The sequence below is a fragment of the Leiobunum rupestre genome, chromosome 1 (assembly GCF_980474605.1).
Source record: "Leiobunum rupestre chromosome 1, qqLeiRupe1.1.hap1, whole genome shotgun sequence".
Lineage (NCBI taxonomy): Eukaryota > Metazoa > Arthropoda > Arachnida > Opiliones > Sclerosomatidae > Leiobunum > Leiobunum rupestre.
In genome coordinates this window covers 37,743,501-37,762,722 of record NC_143384.1, presented here as the reverse complement: position 1 = coordinate 37,762,722, position 19,222 = coordinate 37,743,501, and the positions used below count along the sequence as shown (strand labels likewise).

Below are 19,222 nucleotides of genomic sequence, written 5' to 3'. Positions count from 1 at the left end.
GGAATCCATGATTGTTCGATTCTCACATTCAGTGTATGCCACTGAGGTTCGATGTTTCAGGCCAGCTTCTTGCGTCGTTAATTTGCGGAATTCATTATTGACGTACTCGGTCCTATTGTCCGTTTTAAGTTCTCGTACGATATGCTCATGTTTCTTGCAGAATGCGAGAAAATCCTGGAAACGATCAACGACCTCAGATTTCTTGGCCAAGAAATATGTATACGAATGCCGGAATATTCGTCCTTGAAGAGAAAATAATAGAGTTTTCCCTTCATTGATGGCGTTGGTGATGGCCCCAGAGAACAGAATGAATTCCTTCTCCTGGTTTCGTGGCTCTATCCAACCGAGTGAGAAAGCTATGGCAAGTCATTTTACCAATGATACATCTTTTGCACAGCTTATTAGTCTCCTGCATGATTGACAATATCGTAACCGAGTTTCTTCAGAGTAGCCGCCACACACTGAGAGAAAAAACCCTAGTTTTAACAGGATAATTTTACATGAACCGTCTGTATATCACTTGCACAGAATAATCCTGTGATAATTATTGTTATCCTTTAATTTAACAGAAGATATGAACATGAAACGTGTGTGTACAACTAGTACAGAATAATCCTGTACAAATTACACGTATCCTTTATTTTATACAGGAACATAAGTACATAAATGGCCTGTATTCTATAAAAATGGGTTGGTCTTGTAAAATGTACAGAAGGACATTGTAAAAATGTTCAGGAATATTTGCAGCTGTATTTATTACACACATCGAGAGTGTAAAATTAACAGTTCATTATGTAAAATTTACTAGCTTCAGTAAGATTCACATTGAAGTTCTTTAAAAACATTTATAGCATATCTGACACTGTAGATATACTGGAATCCATTAATTTCAATTTAAAAACTCAAACGTGTAATTCATCGGAGAGCCAGTATTTTTGAAAAACTGGTTATTTCAGCACACACATTTTTTAAACAGTTTTATTTATTGTTCCATTGCTGTGGGGGTGCGCACTGTACGACCACCCTTCATCTACTTAGTTAATAGCATCTGAACCCCGTCAATTTAATTATGCATAATGCATGGTAATTTCTTTGATAATCCTTCACCCTGCAGACCAAGAAGTGATTTGGAAATGTTTTCGATTCCGACATTGCCCAAAATTATATTTTTGGGTGCACTGCCCAAGGCAGGGATTGACTAAACTCTATTTTGAAATCTATTAATGATAGAGTCATGATATGTTTTGTGTTTATAGTCATCCATTATCGGCCTGAAATGGTTTTAATTAAATTTTAATTAAAACGTCATACAAATTGTAAGAAATAAGTAAGAAAACTGAATAAATATAAACACCGCGAGATATTTGATACAACCTAAGCGAGTGTTTCTTTCGGAAAAGAGCGAGCGTTTTAATATTTAGTCGTGTGTCGAATTGATTTACTTACGTGATCATTTACTTTGGTTTATAGAGAGGCTAAAGGCTCTGCCCGATTTCTCTTGAACCAGAGAGGCTCACAATTAATACCTATCTGGCAAACCTGAAAACCCAGTTGCCTCGTAAAACATGTAAAATTTTGTTCCAAAGTCTTCTGACTTTATTGTTATTTTTGAAACAAAATCATTTTTACTAGTGAAATAGCGGTGTATCAGTAATTACGGAAACATGTAAATTAAAATCGTGCTATATTTTGAAATATAGTCTCTTTACGTAGGCTACCTTAGCTATATACTAGAAATGAACCTTACGCGTGAAACTTTAAGAGATACTAACCAAAAAGGACTGAACATAAGGCTAATTTTTAAAAACCCAAGAACAAGGTGTGCTAATGTGCATTATTGGGCCTCTCTGAGGGATTTGACCCGTTTAGCCCCGGAATTCAACGAATTGTCTGTGCGGATAACCTTTTAATTATATGTTATTGGATAATCTGAGATCGGACCTGTATATTAGCTGTTTTTTCCCTAGCTACCATGTCAAAAATTCAGTTTCATATTCGTAAATTTGACTAAACGTGTTAGTGTATTTTCTACAATAATGTTTGTTGATTTAATTTTTTGCTACTTATCGAATTTACTGAGATGTAAAAAGTAATTTCTACCAACGGATGTGTAAAACCAACTTTTATATGCCAATTAAATTACGTATAAGGTTCACGTACTCCAGACTATTATTCATGTTGATTTGGCAGACTTTATTCCTGTGTTATTTACAGCTATTTCATCATGTTAAATTAACATAAAATTACTTGTAAAATTATAATACGGAATAAGCTGTTATATTTACAGAAACGTCTTGGCATCCCCTGCTTCCAACACTTTCATGTAATTTGAACAGGGCTTTTTTCTCTCAGTGGCATGTCGTCTTTCTTGATCGTCTAATCGTTCATGCCAGACTCGGAAGTCCACCATTTTATCATTCCTTGGATCAGTGACAAGGTATATGGAACTCGATGGCTGCTCACAGCAATGTCTTACCGGAACAGGGACTCAACTTTCCCAGGAAGATGTAAATGTCTTTTGCCCTTGATTTTCTCATGCAGGCCCCAGGATTTCGCAGTCGCTCGAAATTCCAGGTTGATATTGCGTTTCATGGCGGTTTTCAGGGACAAAACGTTGCAAGTGAAACCGCTGATGTGTCAAACGTTGTAGATAATCTCGTGACGAACGGACTTTGCGACATTGAATCGTACGCGAATGTCACCATCGTCTTCTACTGTCATCTGAGCTTTGTTGCCAACTTGTAGAGTAGCTGGACTGTTGAACTTCCTGAACATAATGAACTTTGTAGTGTCATTGGTGATGTGCTGCGTAGCTCCGGAGTCGAAATACCAGACGGTTTCTGCCATAGTATGAGCAACCAAGCCATTGGCCGCAAAAATACCCCTGACGTTGTTGGTACCAGTGTTGCTACTGTTTCCTCCAGTTCTTAGGCTTCCAGACGGTTTTTTTTTCTATCTGTGCAGTCCCTTGCGAGATGTCAAAACGTCTTGCACTTGAACATGATTGACTTTGTTCGCCAGTTCTTGACATTCCTTCTACCATCTTAACGAGCTAGTAGACCAGATGAATCTTCAAAGACGTTCCCGTCACGTGTGGCACGACCAATCAGTAAGCGCTCCAGCTCAGCGACAGTCTGCTTTTCTTCAGGCAACGTGTCCCAGAGCATCCCAATATCTCGGTATTCGTCTTGCGGCAATGACTCGAAAATGCAAGCAACCAGGATACAGTCATCAAACGAAACGTTCTTTTCCATCTTTGCTGTCGTCAGAATGTCAAACCATATGGAACGCATTTGAGCAAGATGGGTGACCACGTCATCTTCGGAAGATTTCTTAGCTCTTACAATCAGCTAGGCTAATACCCTAGGCCCCACCTACGCAGAAGGAGTGGTTCCGTATTTTCACCCAGTGCCACAAGCTGGAATCGAATCCGGCTCCTCTTGCGGCGATACGAAAGTGCTAACCACTCCGCCACCCCAAAGCAACGGGACGAGTAATTTTCGGAGCCGGTTGGATGACTTTTGTTCAAAGATCTTTAAGAGTTTATCCCACATCTCCTTTAGTGCTTCGCAATCTGCCATCACATTCTGGACCTTTGTAGTGAAAGCAAATTGGTATATCTCTAGGACTGCAGAATACGCCGCCTCTGTGTCATCGGTTTCGTATTGAGCTCAGTTGATCATCATGGATAGTAGTGTTGCTCAGTATAAGCGAGTTGGGCCCATAACTTGTTTAAATTTTATAACAGCAGATCAACAAGAACTTTTGTAAAATGATACACTAGTTTATTTTTATTTTATTAAAATAACAAGAACTCGTTACATGATTAAATAAAATTAGGATTGTGACACACTAATGGGCAGTGAAAAGGCTATTTATATTAAAACGCGAGCGGAATAAATATAAACAAGTATAAAAATATAGCGGAGAGATTAAAATAAAAACAAATAAAAATACGAATAATCAGAGATGGTGGAGAGGTCTTAAGAGCCACTAACGGTGCTATTACTTAAATGTTTCTAAATGGCAAATATTATTTTGACATCCTAAACCTACCTTACACGTAACAATAGAGCATTCTATTTTATGAATAAAAGAAGCGTCACAAGGAATTTTATTTTCAACATAAAAAGTTCCGGCAGTCGTTAATAGGTGGCGCCTGGCGTACTTTGATGAAGTTCCTTGATTTTCAGTCGTCAGTGTTTTTACTCGGACTAAACTCAAGATAGCGCTATTCAAATTTAGCTGCCTTTAAAGAAGAAATGGCCCTTTTCAGCTTATATAGAACCACACAGCGTCCAACCCGAGAAACTTGTAAACTAGTGGATTTTGGTCTGCTATAGGCTAAGATAGCATGGCTAATACCCAAGGCACCACCTTAGGCCTTCATCAATAACTTATACCATTAACCTCAACAAGGGGAAAACCATTTAAACCAGTGATTAAGATTGAACCCGGCTCCTCTGGTGGCGGGCGAATGTGCTAACCACTCTACCACTACACCTAAGCAGAAAGTAAATCACAAACCATCTGATTAGCAGATTAAAATCCAGTTGTTTATGAGCTTTTCGCTTTGGCCGTCACGTGGCGCTATGCAAACTGAAAAGGTCAATTAATCGTTTATCCGCTGATCAGGGAACAAAATAAAATGAAAAATAATAGAAACATAAAATGGCGAAGGTTTATTGATTATAAATTGACATCGAAAGTGTTTCTGATTATTATCTTCCAATTATCCCTTCTCTGACGCATTTCCCTCGTTCGCAATTCCCCACGAACCACTATTAAAGAAAATAATGCTCAGAATTGGTGGTAAAAGACTTGAAATAAAGACCGTATTTGATACCGCAAAGCACAGAGTTCCGTCCTTCTTATCGATATCTGCGTTTTCGTTTCCCTCGCAGATCATCTGGCATTGCTTGGAGCCGAACCCCTGCGTGATTGCGACAAACAAATTGGACACGTCAGTGGCGTTCATTCGATGAAATTAGATTCATGCGTTTCTAAGCCTTTCAAACTGTCGGTCGCTTTGAATGCCAGTTCTGACCAATGAAATTGAGATAAACTAACCATCAAAACTGGTTTCCAGCGATAGTGTATGAGTGTAGACAAGTTTCGCCTACACCTTTTCAAAAGGGTGTCTATTGAATTTATTCAACTTAGAGATAATGATTATGTTTAGTCTATTTTTAACATTGCTCCCAATGAAACGGATTCGAAAGTGTCTAGTGTGAACGTGGTTCAAAACTGACGTCTTGCGACGCCATTAAACCAGGGCAACGTCTCGACTTATAAGTAAATTATCTCTAAGATAAAATAAATACGTTATTGGTGTAATCTTCAGCGGTTTCGTGGTTTACAGCATCTTAAAGGGGGACGGTCAAGCTTTAACCAGGAAAATAGCCCCATAGGCTATAGCCTGTTAAAAACTAAAATTTATGCCGAAAACCGCATCGAAAAATATTAAGCGGTTAATTCTTAGTAAAGCGCGCGTCCGCTGCGACACCTGGGGAGAAATCAGCGAGAGACTCCTTACTTGATTAAAATTGAAAAACAATATGAAAGCGCGCGCTGCTGAAGTCGCGAAAGATTTGCTCTTTTTATTTTGAACGCGCGGCGTGTTCCAGTTATACGAGACCTAAGCCTAAATTGCGCGATTTCAAAAGTTAGAATAGTTCTCTTACTAAGATCGTGCTGGGGCTGACGATACACCTTAAGATGGCGGCGACAATTCAAACCCAAAACTATTTTTTCAAGACAAAATAAGGTACGTGTAAGTATATTGAACGTCTTGTTGATCTTTTGATACGCAAATAAGGCGTTATTTGGAAAAGCTTGGCCGTTCCCCTTTAAAGCCAGTATAAGGTTCCATATTTCTGGTGCATCACAATATTTATGTCACCAGGTTTATCCGAAGCTTAGAGTAACTTGGGCTAGTTCGGTAAAAACCATTTATAGCGAGTATTAGCAAACGATATATAACCTCAAACTGATTCTTTACGGAGCATTCTAACAATTTAGGGATTACCTCAGCAACAAACCACCACTAAGCAACGCCACAAATATCAAAAGCCATAAAAAGAAGCGGCAATATTTGAACTATTAAAGGGGCAACAGAAGTAAATATTTAAGGGGCAACAGAAGTAAATATTTAAGGGCAACAGAAGTAACCGTTTAAGGGGCAACAGAAGTAACTATTTAAGGGGCAACAGAAGTAACTATTTAAGGGGCAACAGAAGTAACTATTTATGGGGCGACAGAAGTAACTGTTTAAGGGGCAACAGAAGTAAATATTTAAGGGGCAACAGAAGTAACTATTTATGGGGCGACAGAAGTAACTATTTAAAGGGCGACAGAAGTAACTATTTAAGGGGCAACAGAAGTAAATATTTAAGGGGTAACAGAAGTAACTATTTATGGGGCGACAGAAGTAACTATTTAAGGGGCAACAGAAGTAAATATTTAAGGGGCAACAGAAGTAACTATTTAAGGGGCAACAGAAGTAACTATTTAAGGGGCAACAGAAGTAAATATTTAAGAACAACAGAAGTAACTATTTATGGGGAGACAGAAGTAACTGTTTAAGGGGCAACAGAAGTAAATATTTAAGGGGCAACAGAAGTAACTATTTAAGGGGCAACAGAAGTAAATATTTAAGGGGCAACAGAAGTAACTATTTAAGGGGCAACAGAAGTAACTATTTAAGGGGCAACAGAAGTAAATATTTTAGGGGCAACAGAAGTAACTATTTATGGGGAGACAGAAGTAACTGTTTAAGGGGCAACAGAAGTAAATATTTAAGGGGCAACAGAAGTAACTATTTATGGGGCGACAGAAGTAACTGTTTAAGGGGCAACAGAAGTAAATATTTAAGGGGCAGTAGAAGTAACTATTTATGGGGTGACAGAAGTAAATATTTAAGGGGCAACAGAAGTAACTATTTAAGGGGCGACAGAAGTAACTATTTAAGGGGCAACAGAAGTAAATATTTAAGGGGCAACAGAAGTAACTATTTAAGGGGCAACAGAAGTAACTATTTAAGGGGCAACAGAAGTAAATATTTAAGGGGCAACAGAAGTAACTATTTAAGGGGCAACAGAAGTAACTGTTTAAGGGGCAACAGAAGTAACTATTTAAGGGGCGACAGAAGTAACTATTTAAGGGGCGACAGAAGGAACTATTTAAGGGGCGACAGAAGTAACTATTTAAGGGGCGACAGAAGGAACTATTTAAGGGGCAACAGAAGTAACTATTTAAGGGGCAACAGAAGTAAATATTTAAGGGGCAACAGAAGTAACTATTTAAGGGGCAACAGAAGTAAATATTTAAGGGGCAACAGAAGTAACTATTTAAGGGGCAACAGAAGTAACTATTTAAGGGGCAACAGAAGTAACTATTTAAGGGGCAACAGAAGTAACTATTTAAGGGGCAACAGAAGTAAATATTTAAGGGGCAACAGAAGTAAATATTTAAGGGGCAACAGAAGTAACTATATAAGGGGCAACAGAAGTAAATATTTAAGGGGCAACAGAAGTAAATATTTAAGGGGCAACAGAAGTAACTATTTATGGGGCGACAGAAGTAACTGTTTAAGGGGCAACAGAAGTAAATATTTAAGGGGCAACAGAAGTAAATATTTAAGGGGCAACAGAAGTAACTATTTATGGGGCGACAGAAGTAACTATTTAAGGGGCAACAGAAGTAAATATTTAAGGGGCAACAGAAGTAATTATTTATGGGGCGACAGAAGTAACTATTTGAGGGGCAACAGAAGTAAATATTTAAGGGGCAACAGAAGTAACTATTTAAGGGGCAACAGAAGTAACTATTTAAGGGGCAACAGAAGTAAATATTTAAGGGGCGGCAGAAGGAACTATTTAAGGGGCAACATAAGTAAATATTTAAGGGGCGACAGAAGTAAATATTTAAGGGGCAACAGAAGTAAATATTTAAGGGGCAACAGAAGTAACTATTTAAGGGGCAACAGAAGTAACTATTTAAGGGGCAACAGAAGTAACTATTTAAGGGGCAACAGAAGTAAATATTTAAGGGGCAACAGAAGTAACTATTTAAGGGGCAACAGAAGTAACTATTTAAGGGGCAACAGAAGTAAATATTTAAGGGGCAACAGAAGTAACTATTTAAGGGGCAACAGAAGTAAATATTTAAGGGGCAACAGAAGTAACTATTTAAGGGGCAACAGAAGTAAATATTTAAGGGGCAACAGAAGTAAATATTTAAGGGGCAACAGAAGTAACTATTTAAGGGGCAACAGAAGTAACTATTTAAGGGGCAACAGAAGTAACTATTTAAGGGGCAACAGAAGTAAATATTTAAGGGGCAACAGAAGTAACTATTTAAGGGGCAACAGAAGTAACTATTTAAGGGGCAACAGAAGTAAATATTTAAGGGGCAACAGAAGTAACTATTTAAGGGGCAACAGAAGTAAATATTTAAGGGGCAACAGAATTAACTATTTAAGGGGCAACAGAAGTAAATATTTAAGGGGCAACAGAAGTAACTATTTAAGGGGCAACAGAAGTAAATATTTAAGGGGCAACAGAAGTAACTATTTAAGGGGCAACAGAAGTAACTATTTAAGGGGCAACAGAAGTAACTATTTAAGGGGCAACAGAAGTAAATATTTAAGGGGCAACAGAAGTAACTATTTAAGGGGCAACAGAAGTAACTATTTAAGGGGCAACAGAAGTAAATATTTAAGGGGCAACAGAAGTAAATATTTAAGGGGCAACAGAAGTAACTGTTTAAGGGGCAACAGAAGTAACTATTTAAGGGGCAACAGAAGTAACTATTTAAGGGGCAACAGAAGTAACTATTTATGGGGTGACAGAAGTAACTGTTTAAGGGGCAACAGAAGTAAATATTTAAGGGGCAACAGAAGTTACTATTTATGGGGCCACAGAAGTTACTATTTAAGGGGCAACAGAAGTAAATATTTAAGGGGCAACAGAAGTAACTATTTATGGGGCTACAGAAGTAACTATTTAAGGGGCAACAGAAGTAACTATTTATGGGGCGACAGAAGTAACTGTTTAAGGGGCAACAGAAGTAAATATTTAAGGGGCAACAGAAGTAACTATTTATGGGGCGACAGAAGTAACTGTTTAAGGGGCAACAGAAGTAAATATTTAAGGGGCAACAGAAGTAACTATTTATGGGGCGACAGAAGTAACTATTTAAGGGGCAACAGAAGTATATATTTAAGGGGCAACAGAAGTAACTATTTAAGGGGCAACAGAAGTAACTATTTAAGGGGCAACAGAAGTAAATATTTAAGGGGCAACAGAAGTAACTATTTAAGGGGCAACAGAAGTAACTGTTTAAGGGGCAACAGAAGTAACTATTTAAGGGGCGACAGAAGGAACTATTTAAGGGGCAACAGAAGTAAATATTTAAGGGGCGACAGAAGGAACTATTTAAGGGGCAACATAAGTAAATATTTAAGGGGCAACAGAAGTAACTATTTAAGGGGCAACAGAAGTAAATATTTAAGGGGCAACAGAAGTAACTATTTAAGGGGCAACAGAAGTAAATATTTAAGGGGCAACAGAAGGAACTATTTAAGGGGCAACAGAAGTAAATATTTAAGGGGCAACAGAAGAAACTATTTAAGGGGAACAGAAACAGAAAATTGCTATATTCCCTTTAAACTTGTGAATGTATATCGTGTTGTATGCATGGACACTTCTATCAAAATGATGTATTATATACCGACCATTTTGATGGACTTGAGCGTGTTTCCGGTGGCTTTTTGACAGTCTTGCACAACATCAACGTCGTGGCACACTCCTCCGACGCATTGCTACATTCCAAGAGACACAGAGTTCTGTGAACATTTGCCTTTAAAAGCGCTCTAAACCTCGTTGACACTTAAGGGGCTACAGAATAGTTCGAAAAATTCGGAATTCGGGCCAAATTTTAGCTAGTTTTTTTATTATTATTATTATTATTATTATTATTATTATTATAGACCTTGTTTCACACGGAACATGAAATAGATGTTTCTATAAAATAAAATAGAGTTGTTAATTTTCCGGAAAAATGAAACGTGGGAAAATTATCGGGAAATTTTCTTTACTTTCTGAATGCGGAAAATAGAGCATGAGTTGTCTAACCATAATACTCTACAATGGCTCTCTGACGACGTTATCATTTGGCTATTTTAAATTTTATATTCCCTTGCCATAAATAGATGGCACCACGGATAGATTCATGGCCATCTCTTATAATAGGGGCCTTTTCATAATACAGGTGGCTATGACAGAGCCACCACTTGCTTTATAGCATGGACACTGTATCTCTCTGTTCAACACAGTATGAAAATAACATGGGAATCTGAGCACTTCTAAGGGTAAAAAATTATGATAATAAGTCTAATTAAAATTGTTAATTTTGATCAAATTTAAACAACTTAATTCAATTTTATTAATTTCGATAAAATTCAATTATTATCGTCGATTCGGCGATTAGTTGGCAAATACAACTTTTTTATCTTCACATTTCGCTTTTCTCCATTTTTACCGATTCTGATCAATTTTTACATATTTTTATCAAATTGATCAAAATTCATCAAAATATCATAAAATTAATTTCATTTGTCAATGTTGATCTATTTTTTTGGTTTTTAAATTTTTCACAGAAGTGCTCAGATTCCCATGTTATTTTCAATGGGAAATATACATACTGTGTTGTCAAAAACATTTTCGGTTGCCATGGCAAAACTAATGCCCATTGCAACTTTTCCCTTTGTGAAATTTCATGTTAAAATAAGGTCTACATACCCACCTAGTTTCAACAAAATCGGTGATTATCACCTCGGGTAGTCTCCTCGTTAGTGAACTTTAACCTAAATTATATATCCCATATAAAATATATTGTAAACAATTACTATAATTGAAGTTATTGACAAATTTACAAACGAGCCAATCAACGCGAAGCATACTTTTATGTCCGACCTTTTGGGTCAAAATGTATCTTCAGCGTCTTGTTTGATTTCGACGCTAGCGACATCTGTTTGAAAAAAGAGCTACTTCACCTAGAGCCGACACTTGCTTTAAGCTAGGAGCAACAAACACAAGGAGAACACAGCTAGCCTTTAAAAAAGCTAACGCAGTGTTGTGTACTAATTTCATTGGACGAACCTTTACGCTGAGCATTTCACGACTTTTGACGGGTTGCGTTCTTTTGTGTGTTTGTTGCTCCTGGCTTTAAGTAACCTGGTAATCATGCTTGCTCTCCACAGAAAATGATAAACTACTATAGTGAGTTGCAGGCTAAGAAAGACAAAATATATAGTACAATCGGCGCAAGGATGCCTCAGATCATTTCCGGTCATTCCACCGCGCGAAATTTGAATTTTGGCCATTTTACGGTCAAATTCGAATTTTGCTCTTTCTGTCGTCTTTTAGCGCCATCTAGAGACCGAAATTGGAATCTTTATTTTTTAATTTCATAATTGTGGTGGCGAGCAAATTTAAAAGATAAGGCATTCCTATCATTCTTAAATATAAAATAGTATGTATAATTATTTATTTTTGTAAATTTATTTCTACGTCTTACCAGTTAAATCGGCAGTTTCTTTTAAAATAGTTACCACGCTTTCTTGGGGGTAACGTTGTCTTAATGAGCTATAGACGTTTAAAATTATATTTTTCTCTTTACTTGTTAACAATAAACCTTTATCATGCTTTTTATAGTAACACCTTGGGCTATTTAAAATATTTGGAGCTTCAATTATCGAACCTTCTTTAGCTGCATTCAGTAATTAAACTCATGACAACATGAAATTAAAAAATAGATTCCAATTTCGGTTCCTAGATGGCGCGAAAAAACGATGAAACTCACGAAATTTGAAATTGACTGTAAAGTGGTCAAATTTAAATTACGCGCGGTCGACTGGCCGGAAATGGTCTGAGGTATCCTTGCGCCGACTGTACTATATATTTTGTCTTTCTTAGCCTGCAACTCACTATAGTATGACCTCTGTATTAATAATAAAATAATAATAATAATCAGCTAGACTAATACCCAAGGCACCACCTTAGACCTAAGTCACCAAGTGACTTTTAAAGTCATTAATTCAGCTGTAGCTGAAGAATAGTGTGTCGGTATAGACAAAGTGTCCAAATCGTACCTTGTTATCGCCACACTGCGTTCCAAGGGGCATCGGAGTTAATCCTAAGAACGTTCGGAAGTAAAAGTTGAAGAAGAATCCGATTCCGTGGCAATCAGCGTTGCAGTTATCGAACAGTCTTCCTCGACCCGTCACATCTTCCTCGTTGCTGTATTTCTTCTGGCACGCTATGGTCTCCGCGCTTTTAGCACTAGCTGTCGTTGAGTTACTGCCGTTGCTATTGTCGCTCGATGTCCCGTTGGCGTTGTTTTGTCCTACAAGTAAGTAGAGGATTCAATGAGACAGGTTTTTCCCCGCGAAATTGCTGAAGATGGCGCCATACAGCACTAAGGGGCTTTCTCACTTCTATTTATTAACGGCGCGTTCAAATAATATCTTGTCATCGAGCTTGCGTCGCGTGCCATTATTAAATAAAAGTGGGAAAGCACCTTAAATCGTGTGGCGCCATCTTCAGCGTAGTCGGAGTAAAATTATGCCTCATATAAGCGAGACTTTCGATGGTGAAACCCGATGTGAAACCTCACAGAAAGCGCTGTTGATTCACTTTTTAGGGTGAAAGCTAAGGGATAAAATGTAACCCGTCAAGCGAACCCAATCGAGCCATTCATTTACTCGTGGCCTCGGTAGTCCAATGGTAGTGGCGTTGGGACGATAACCCAAAAGTTGTAGGTTCGATTTCTGCCGCAGGTGTTATGATTTTTCTCCGTCAATCTGATTTGGAACTTGCGCGGAAGTATTCCTTGATATTAAAGATAACCGTTTGAAATCGGTTATCGGAGATAATCGTTCTCGAACACTGAGAGAAGTATGATAATGGACAAACTACCTTGGCTCATGTTATCCAATATAGCATGTACCATCCTTCATATAACATAAAAAATATATGTCTATAAATTCATCTTGCGGTAGTTGACATCCTTTTTAAAGAGCTATCGATCACGTGGTTTTTTCCACCAATAGAAAAGCACTTTATTCCACATATTTTCCCGCGAAAAGTAGTGCATTCCGTGGAATTTTGGGACACATTGTTTCGGTCCTCACTTTCGACGTCTCGAATCGTCCGCTTCTGTTACAGAAACGCTAGCCTAGTATTTTACTTCGCGCTCGGTTTTGTTTGGATCTCGTTTAAAGATTTTAATTAAGTGATTAGTTTAATACAGTGAATAAAAATGCCACGTAATTAGCAACCTTGGCCGCCTATTGCAGTTTTAAACGCTCCGAAAGTTCAATCTACACAGTGTAATTTTTATTTGAGGGGTGAATTTGAAAAAAGAGCAAAGGCTTCAGTCAATAAACAAACCCAAACCGAAATTTTAGGTGTTACGTTTCTATCCTCTGTTGTATTTTAAGCATTGTTTATCTAGTATTTGCTAAAGACTTCCATCCATCAACAACGACTCGGAAATAGCTTTATAGGTTACATCCAGTTCGAAAAAATCATTTTCATAATTCTTCAACAATGCTTCAATATACCTAACCCTTAGCTAGTCATTTTTATGAAACCAATTAATATGTAATTAATTCTGGCTATAGAACTGAATGTCAACTAATTAACAACCACGAAAAAAGTCAAATTTTAATGTCATTTAAAATTCTTACCTTTTTAAGTTTTAAATCCGTTTAAATATTCTTTTTCTTGTAATATACTCCACATGACATAAATTTGTGGCTAGCGCGATATCACGTCATATTAGGCTTACTAAAAGCACTGATTTAAGTTACATGTGTATCTATTTTATAAAGGCGTATTATTGTTTTTAAAATGTCGTATTTTAGGTTCAATCATATATCTACTTTATATACTTTATTTTGGAAAATAAATTATCAAATTATCGCGAGCGAAAGTTTAATATCCGCGTATTTTAAAGCGATCCATTTTTACCGCGGCGGAGTACATCGATACACTTAATGTTCCTGAAAAGTGGCGTGGAGGAAGGCATCACCAAAGCCAAGAATTTTTTACCCCATAAATAAGATGTCGCAGGTCGAGACGATAGTATTAGACTTTATCTCAATATTTACTTTTGCCAATGCTATTCGCAGGTTCTCGCTGAGTTTTCTTAATCTATTAACAAGAATTTATTTATAGTTCAGAGGCTAGTTTAACCTATTAGGTTGAAACGAGTTTTAGCGTTCAATCTACACTGCAACAAGTTCCTCGGCTCACGTTCTTTAGGTGTGGTTTAACCGTTCAATGATTTCAAATTGCAACTTACCATTTGCCAAGACGAACAAGACAAGGAGAACGCAAATTGGAATCGCACTCATTATAACAACGGAGAAGAATTCAAAACGAATAATTTCCGTATTGGGAAACGTTTCATTTTATAACGAACAACCCTTTGCGATTTGCCCTTGAACGTGATTAATATAAATTTGGAAATTTCAAAATATTTGGCTGTTAACAATGATCTGATGTAACGCATCCCGTTTGGCTTCTATTGTCGTGTCAAGATACATTTTATTTCACCCGTTTTTTACGCGCACCGACATTTGGTGGACAAACACTTATAAGCTTTGTTTCGCGTCATTGAACAATCGCCATTTTTAACAAACCATAACCAAAAACCCTTCTGATTGGTTTGTTGCCACATAAGTATCGTAATAAGTTCTAGAGTGGTTAATTTTCCGGAAAAATTAAACATATATTACTTTTAATGGTTCTTATTCTAGAGTCTAGACTAGCTGGGGTACCGGTATCTCCCGGGGAAATGTGAGTATTTGTATTTTAAGGTGTAATATCTCTTCGCTTGAAAATTTTATCAAATTTTACGATAATTATTTAATTACTTGGATTTTTTATACCAAAGAATACCAAGGAAAAAGCACCAGTGATGTAAATTCAACACATTCAACATGCTAATAGAACGCTGGCATAACTGTCTCCATGCATGGCACCGTACCCAATATAACCAACTGGTTAATGACCATTTTAACCATTTAAACGTTGATTTCATAATATTATTATACGGCCTAGTGTTTATAGAATAAGGTTTTTAAAAAAAATCAATAATTTAAGCTTTTTTCGGGTGTATGCCTAAAGAATTAAGAAACTCGGTCTTTTTTCTAAGACCAAAGTGTAGTATCTTATATATAGTGGATATACCTATTTATAAAATTAATTAAATTAATTAAAGTTGATACAGAAATTTACCGAGCGGGAAATTTTACTGGGAATATTTTCCAACTTAAAACTCTATATTAATAACAATAAGCATGGAAATTACCAAATATTATGAACGAATTGATTTTCAGAGTAATTGCCCAATCAAGGTATAGTACAGCGCAGAGCCTCCTAGCGTCTAAATATGCCCAAGTAGTTCGGTTGCACGTCCAATTCTGAGTTGGCTGAGAGTGTAAGTTTCGAAAAAAGATACGGAAAGAAATGGCCATCAAAACAATAGGAATTGTCATACCATGATATTTGTTACTTATGGTAGACAGTATATTGCCTTTGCTAATTAAGATTTGGAGATTTATTTAAAAAATAGAAGAGGTACACATGGAAGTTAAAATTTAAATTTTAAACACTTAATTTCAAAGTTAATGACTTTAAAATAGTTTTATAAATTTGAAATTTAATTTCCATGTGTATATTTCGCACCAAGTTACCGCCAGAAGGTCGATTTTTGTATGTAGTTAATGGCCAACGTAAATAAGAGTATTTTTCAATATTTATCATTATTATCACAATAATTGGAATATCGTTATTTCACTGTATACAATGGTTTGATACGCACTCACAAAACCTGCAACCCTTCATACTCCAAAGGGATAAATCACTGATCACAGTGTTCCAAATTTGTATTTATACAGGTAGTATATTGTGTGGTAAATAATGGTAAGTAGTGTTATGGTATAAAATGGGAAAACGGCTTGATAATGGTAAATATTACATTTTCGCGAAATTATTTACAATATTTACAATGTCCAAATTGGTATTTAACAGGTGGTAAATAACTTCATATAAAATGGGAAAAGAGATAAATTATGGTAGATAATGGTAAATATGAAATTTTCCCGAATTATTACCAATATTTATTACCTAATCCCTTGTGCGTCAGGCTTAGCCTGGTTCGTAAGGTTTCTGCGGACTTGTGCTAGCAAACTAAGTCACTAAGGCACTGCACCCAAGGGGCTAGCTACTTCCTTAAATTCTGTACACCGATTACAGCGAGTACAGCCTTTGGTAGTGCCAAATCTGTAATCGATTACGTAATCACTTTAGTACAGTCCAGGGGCGTAGGAACGTTCTAGAAATTGGAGGGGGCAAAGATAAACGAAAAGGGGTCTGGAGAATGGTTTTTATTTTTTAATGGAGTGTAGCTTCTCTGAATGCATGCGTACTTGTTACTACTATGTAAATTGGCGGGAAAAGACTGAAATTTAAACACAGTTGAGGTTCTATAAACTGTATATGCTTTTAAAATGATAAGTTGAGTCTTTTGAAGATTTCAACTGACCAAAGGTTGGAGGGGGCAATAACATTAGTTGCCCCTCCCAGCAAAATTCCAGGGAGGGGCGTTGCCCCCCCTGCCCCTCCCGGTTCCTACGCCCCTGGTACAGTCAAAGCTACGGGCTTGTACACCAATTACGCATAGTGGTCAGCCCCTCGACTGCACCATCTGAGATAAAATGTTCATCGAACATTTTAATGTATGAAGTGGTGTTTTTCCTACAAAAAGCCCACTCTTTTTACCATAAAACGTGTTATTGGCTTGTTCCAGAATTTATCTGCTGAAATGGCCACAGTCAGCCATTTTGGGGAAATGATTTCACCACAGAATCGAAGTAAAATGACGTCATAGCGTTACTCTTCTGGCCCTACTCCGTAATCCCAGAACACAGGAAAAGGATCATCATATTGGATGTGTTCCGAACTCACAACGGAATAAACGTAGAGTCGGGTTTTATCCTGTACAGTCTCAACGACGTCACCGGTTGTAAGAGCAATTTTTTTCTCGATGCCTTAGTGCAATGAATGATGCGAACATTAATTCAACCGGGAGCAACAAACACAGCACCCCACACAAGGAAAACAAAGCCCGTCAAAGGTCGTGCATTTTCTTGCGTACAGTTTTCATTGGTTAGACGCTTCAGCGTCTGCTGCCGTCGGAAGGGGAAAATTCGAAATTATTTCCCCCCCCCCGCCCGTAAAACGTGCAGCGTAAAGGTTCGTCCAATGAAATTTGTACACAACACTGCGTTAGTGTGTTTAAAGGCTAACTGCGTTCTCCTTGGGTTTGTTGCTCCTAGACTTAACAATCTTTAAACACAATGGGCTGACTAATATTTCTATTGCTATATGTGTAAAAATTAAAATTTAAAGGTTAAAACCGTTTCTAGTTCAAGCGCGCGCTGCACGCGGATTTTAGGGCGGAGTTATTCTCAAACCGATTACATCATGGCCCAAGCGATGCCTTTTGTTCAACGTTCTTATACATATATACGTTCTTGATTTTATCTAAATTATATTGCTATTCGTGGAGATTGTAGATAAGCCTTTGCACACTAGAGGTAGACTCAGGTAAGCGATATTTCACGAAGTTGGCTATGGCCAAAAAAAGTGTTAGAAGTGACTTATAACTCTTTTTAGGCAAACGCCAAATTTGGGAGCAACGCTGCAACGGTCTTACTAAACCTACAGCAAATATTATAAGTTCGTCTGCTAGTAACTGTGAAGCTGACCCTGAAACGAAACATTTCTGAGAGACTCGGAGTAGGATTTAAAGAGTTTTTAGAAAGTGTAATCTAAATAAAATTTAAGAACTTAAAGTTCCTAGATTTCGTTTCTGAATGATTTTTTATTTCACGTATTTTTTTACGCAATATTTACCGTTATTTACCTTGATTTACCACTATTTTAAACTATTTACCACAGGAAGCCCCGCCTACGAGAGAACAAATCCCCTCTGCGCGCGCTCTTCTCCCACGTAGTTGTTTGTTAAAGGAAAAGTTCAGGTTGGGTAAGATTTGGATTTATTTGAAAGATCATGTTTAAATAAACTCAAAAATATCAGTCGTAAAATTGTATTTTTTTTAATGGCGATAAATTAATTTTTAAACGAGCCAAATTTACCCGGCAAGCGATCTGCCATTTTGTTTCGCGGTGACGTTTTAGGACTTTAATGCGGTCTGCGGAGGGAAGGCGAAAGAAAATGGCAGCTCGCTTGGCGGGTAAATGTCGCTCGTTTAAAAATTAATTTATCGTCATCAAAAAAAGATACAATTTTACGACTAATATTTTTGAGTATATTTAAACATGATCTTTCAAATAGACCCAGGTTTTACCCAACCTGGACTTTTCCTTTATGTTAACATGGTGACGTTAAACAACCGCCAGCCACATCGAGACGAAAATATGCCGCGATAAGCATTCCAAGTAGATGTATAGATTCCTGTTTACCATTATTCACCATAATTTGCCATTTTTTACGACTAATTACAATTAGTTACTACTATATAACAATACTTACCACAATATTTACCATTATTTACAACTATTTTCAATAATTTTCCACTATTTAAGACTCTACCAATGGTATGCACAATATTAGAAAAATGGTAAATTTGGATCACTGAAATACACTCTAGAAAAACCTTGTAGAATGATTGTAAGAACATGGAAGAATGTTCCAATATCGTTATAGTACCTACAATCACTACTAGGCGGACAAAGTGAGCGCGCGAAAAAGTCTATTAGGCTTTCCCCATGAGCGCATCGAAAAAATCACATAGCACCGAAAAATTTGCAATTTACCCGACGCGATAACGCCGCCTGTTTCCATTGTCGAATCGAACACCTTCTGATACGTAGATCACCCCCTTTTTAGTTCCACATCGAGATGTATATATCGAAGTGGGACTATTGCTATGGACGGATTGTCGTTAAGTGTTGTTGTTTGTTTGTTTGTTGTGGAAAAGCGACGACACGGTAGATGGAGCTGCGAAAAATAATTTATTAATATCTATCTATATTATAAGGAGCGCTTGGTACGTTGGTCGTCGTCGTACGTCCGAGCTTTCAGGAATGTTTGCTTAGTCTGTCACGAAGCCAAAGGTGGGGCG

At 37.2% G+C, this 19,222-nt stretch overlaps 1 protein-coding gene across 1 annotated transcript; it reads right to left on the bottom strand.

The window, feature by feature from the left end:
• Window positions 1–4,656: 4,656 nt before the first annotated feature.
• On the bottom strand, window positions 4,657–14,477 carry LOC149962302 (uncharacterized). Its single transcript, XM_090168787.1, has 5 exons — window positions 14,371–14,477; window positions 12,155–12,408; window positions 9,737–9,823; window positions 4,847–4,933; window positions 4,657–4,781 (listed from the first exon to the last, which is right to left on the bottom strand). The coding sequence occupies exons 1-5, from the start codon at window positions 14,420–14,422 to the stop codon at window positions 4,722–4,724; spliced, it is 540 nt and encodes a 179-aa protein (XP_090024913.1). The 5' UTR covers window positions 14,423–14,477; the 3' UTR covers window positions 4,657–4,721.
• Window positions 14,478–19,222: the final 4,745 nt, after the last annotated feature.

Bases quoted from the DNA above. Each gene is read 5' to 3' on its own strand.
- LOC149962302 (XM_090168787.1), bottom strand. From the start codon at position 14,422: ATGAGTGCGATTCCAATTTGCGTTCTCCTTGTCTTGTTCGTCTTGGCA. The intron at 12,409-14,370 runs GTAAGTTGCAAT...ACTTACTTGTAG, and splicing joins CTTGTTCGTCTTGGCAAATG to GACAAAACAACGCCAACGGG. The intron at 9,824-12,154 runs GTACGATTTGGA...CTTGGAATGTAG, and splicing joins CGCAGTGTGGCGATAACAAG to CAATGCGTCGGAGGAGTGTG.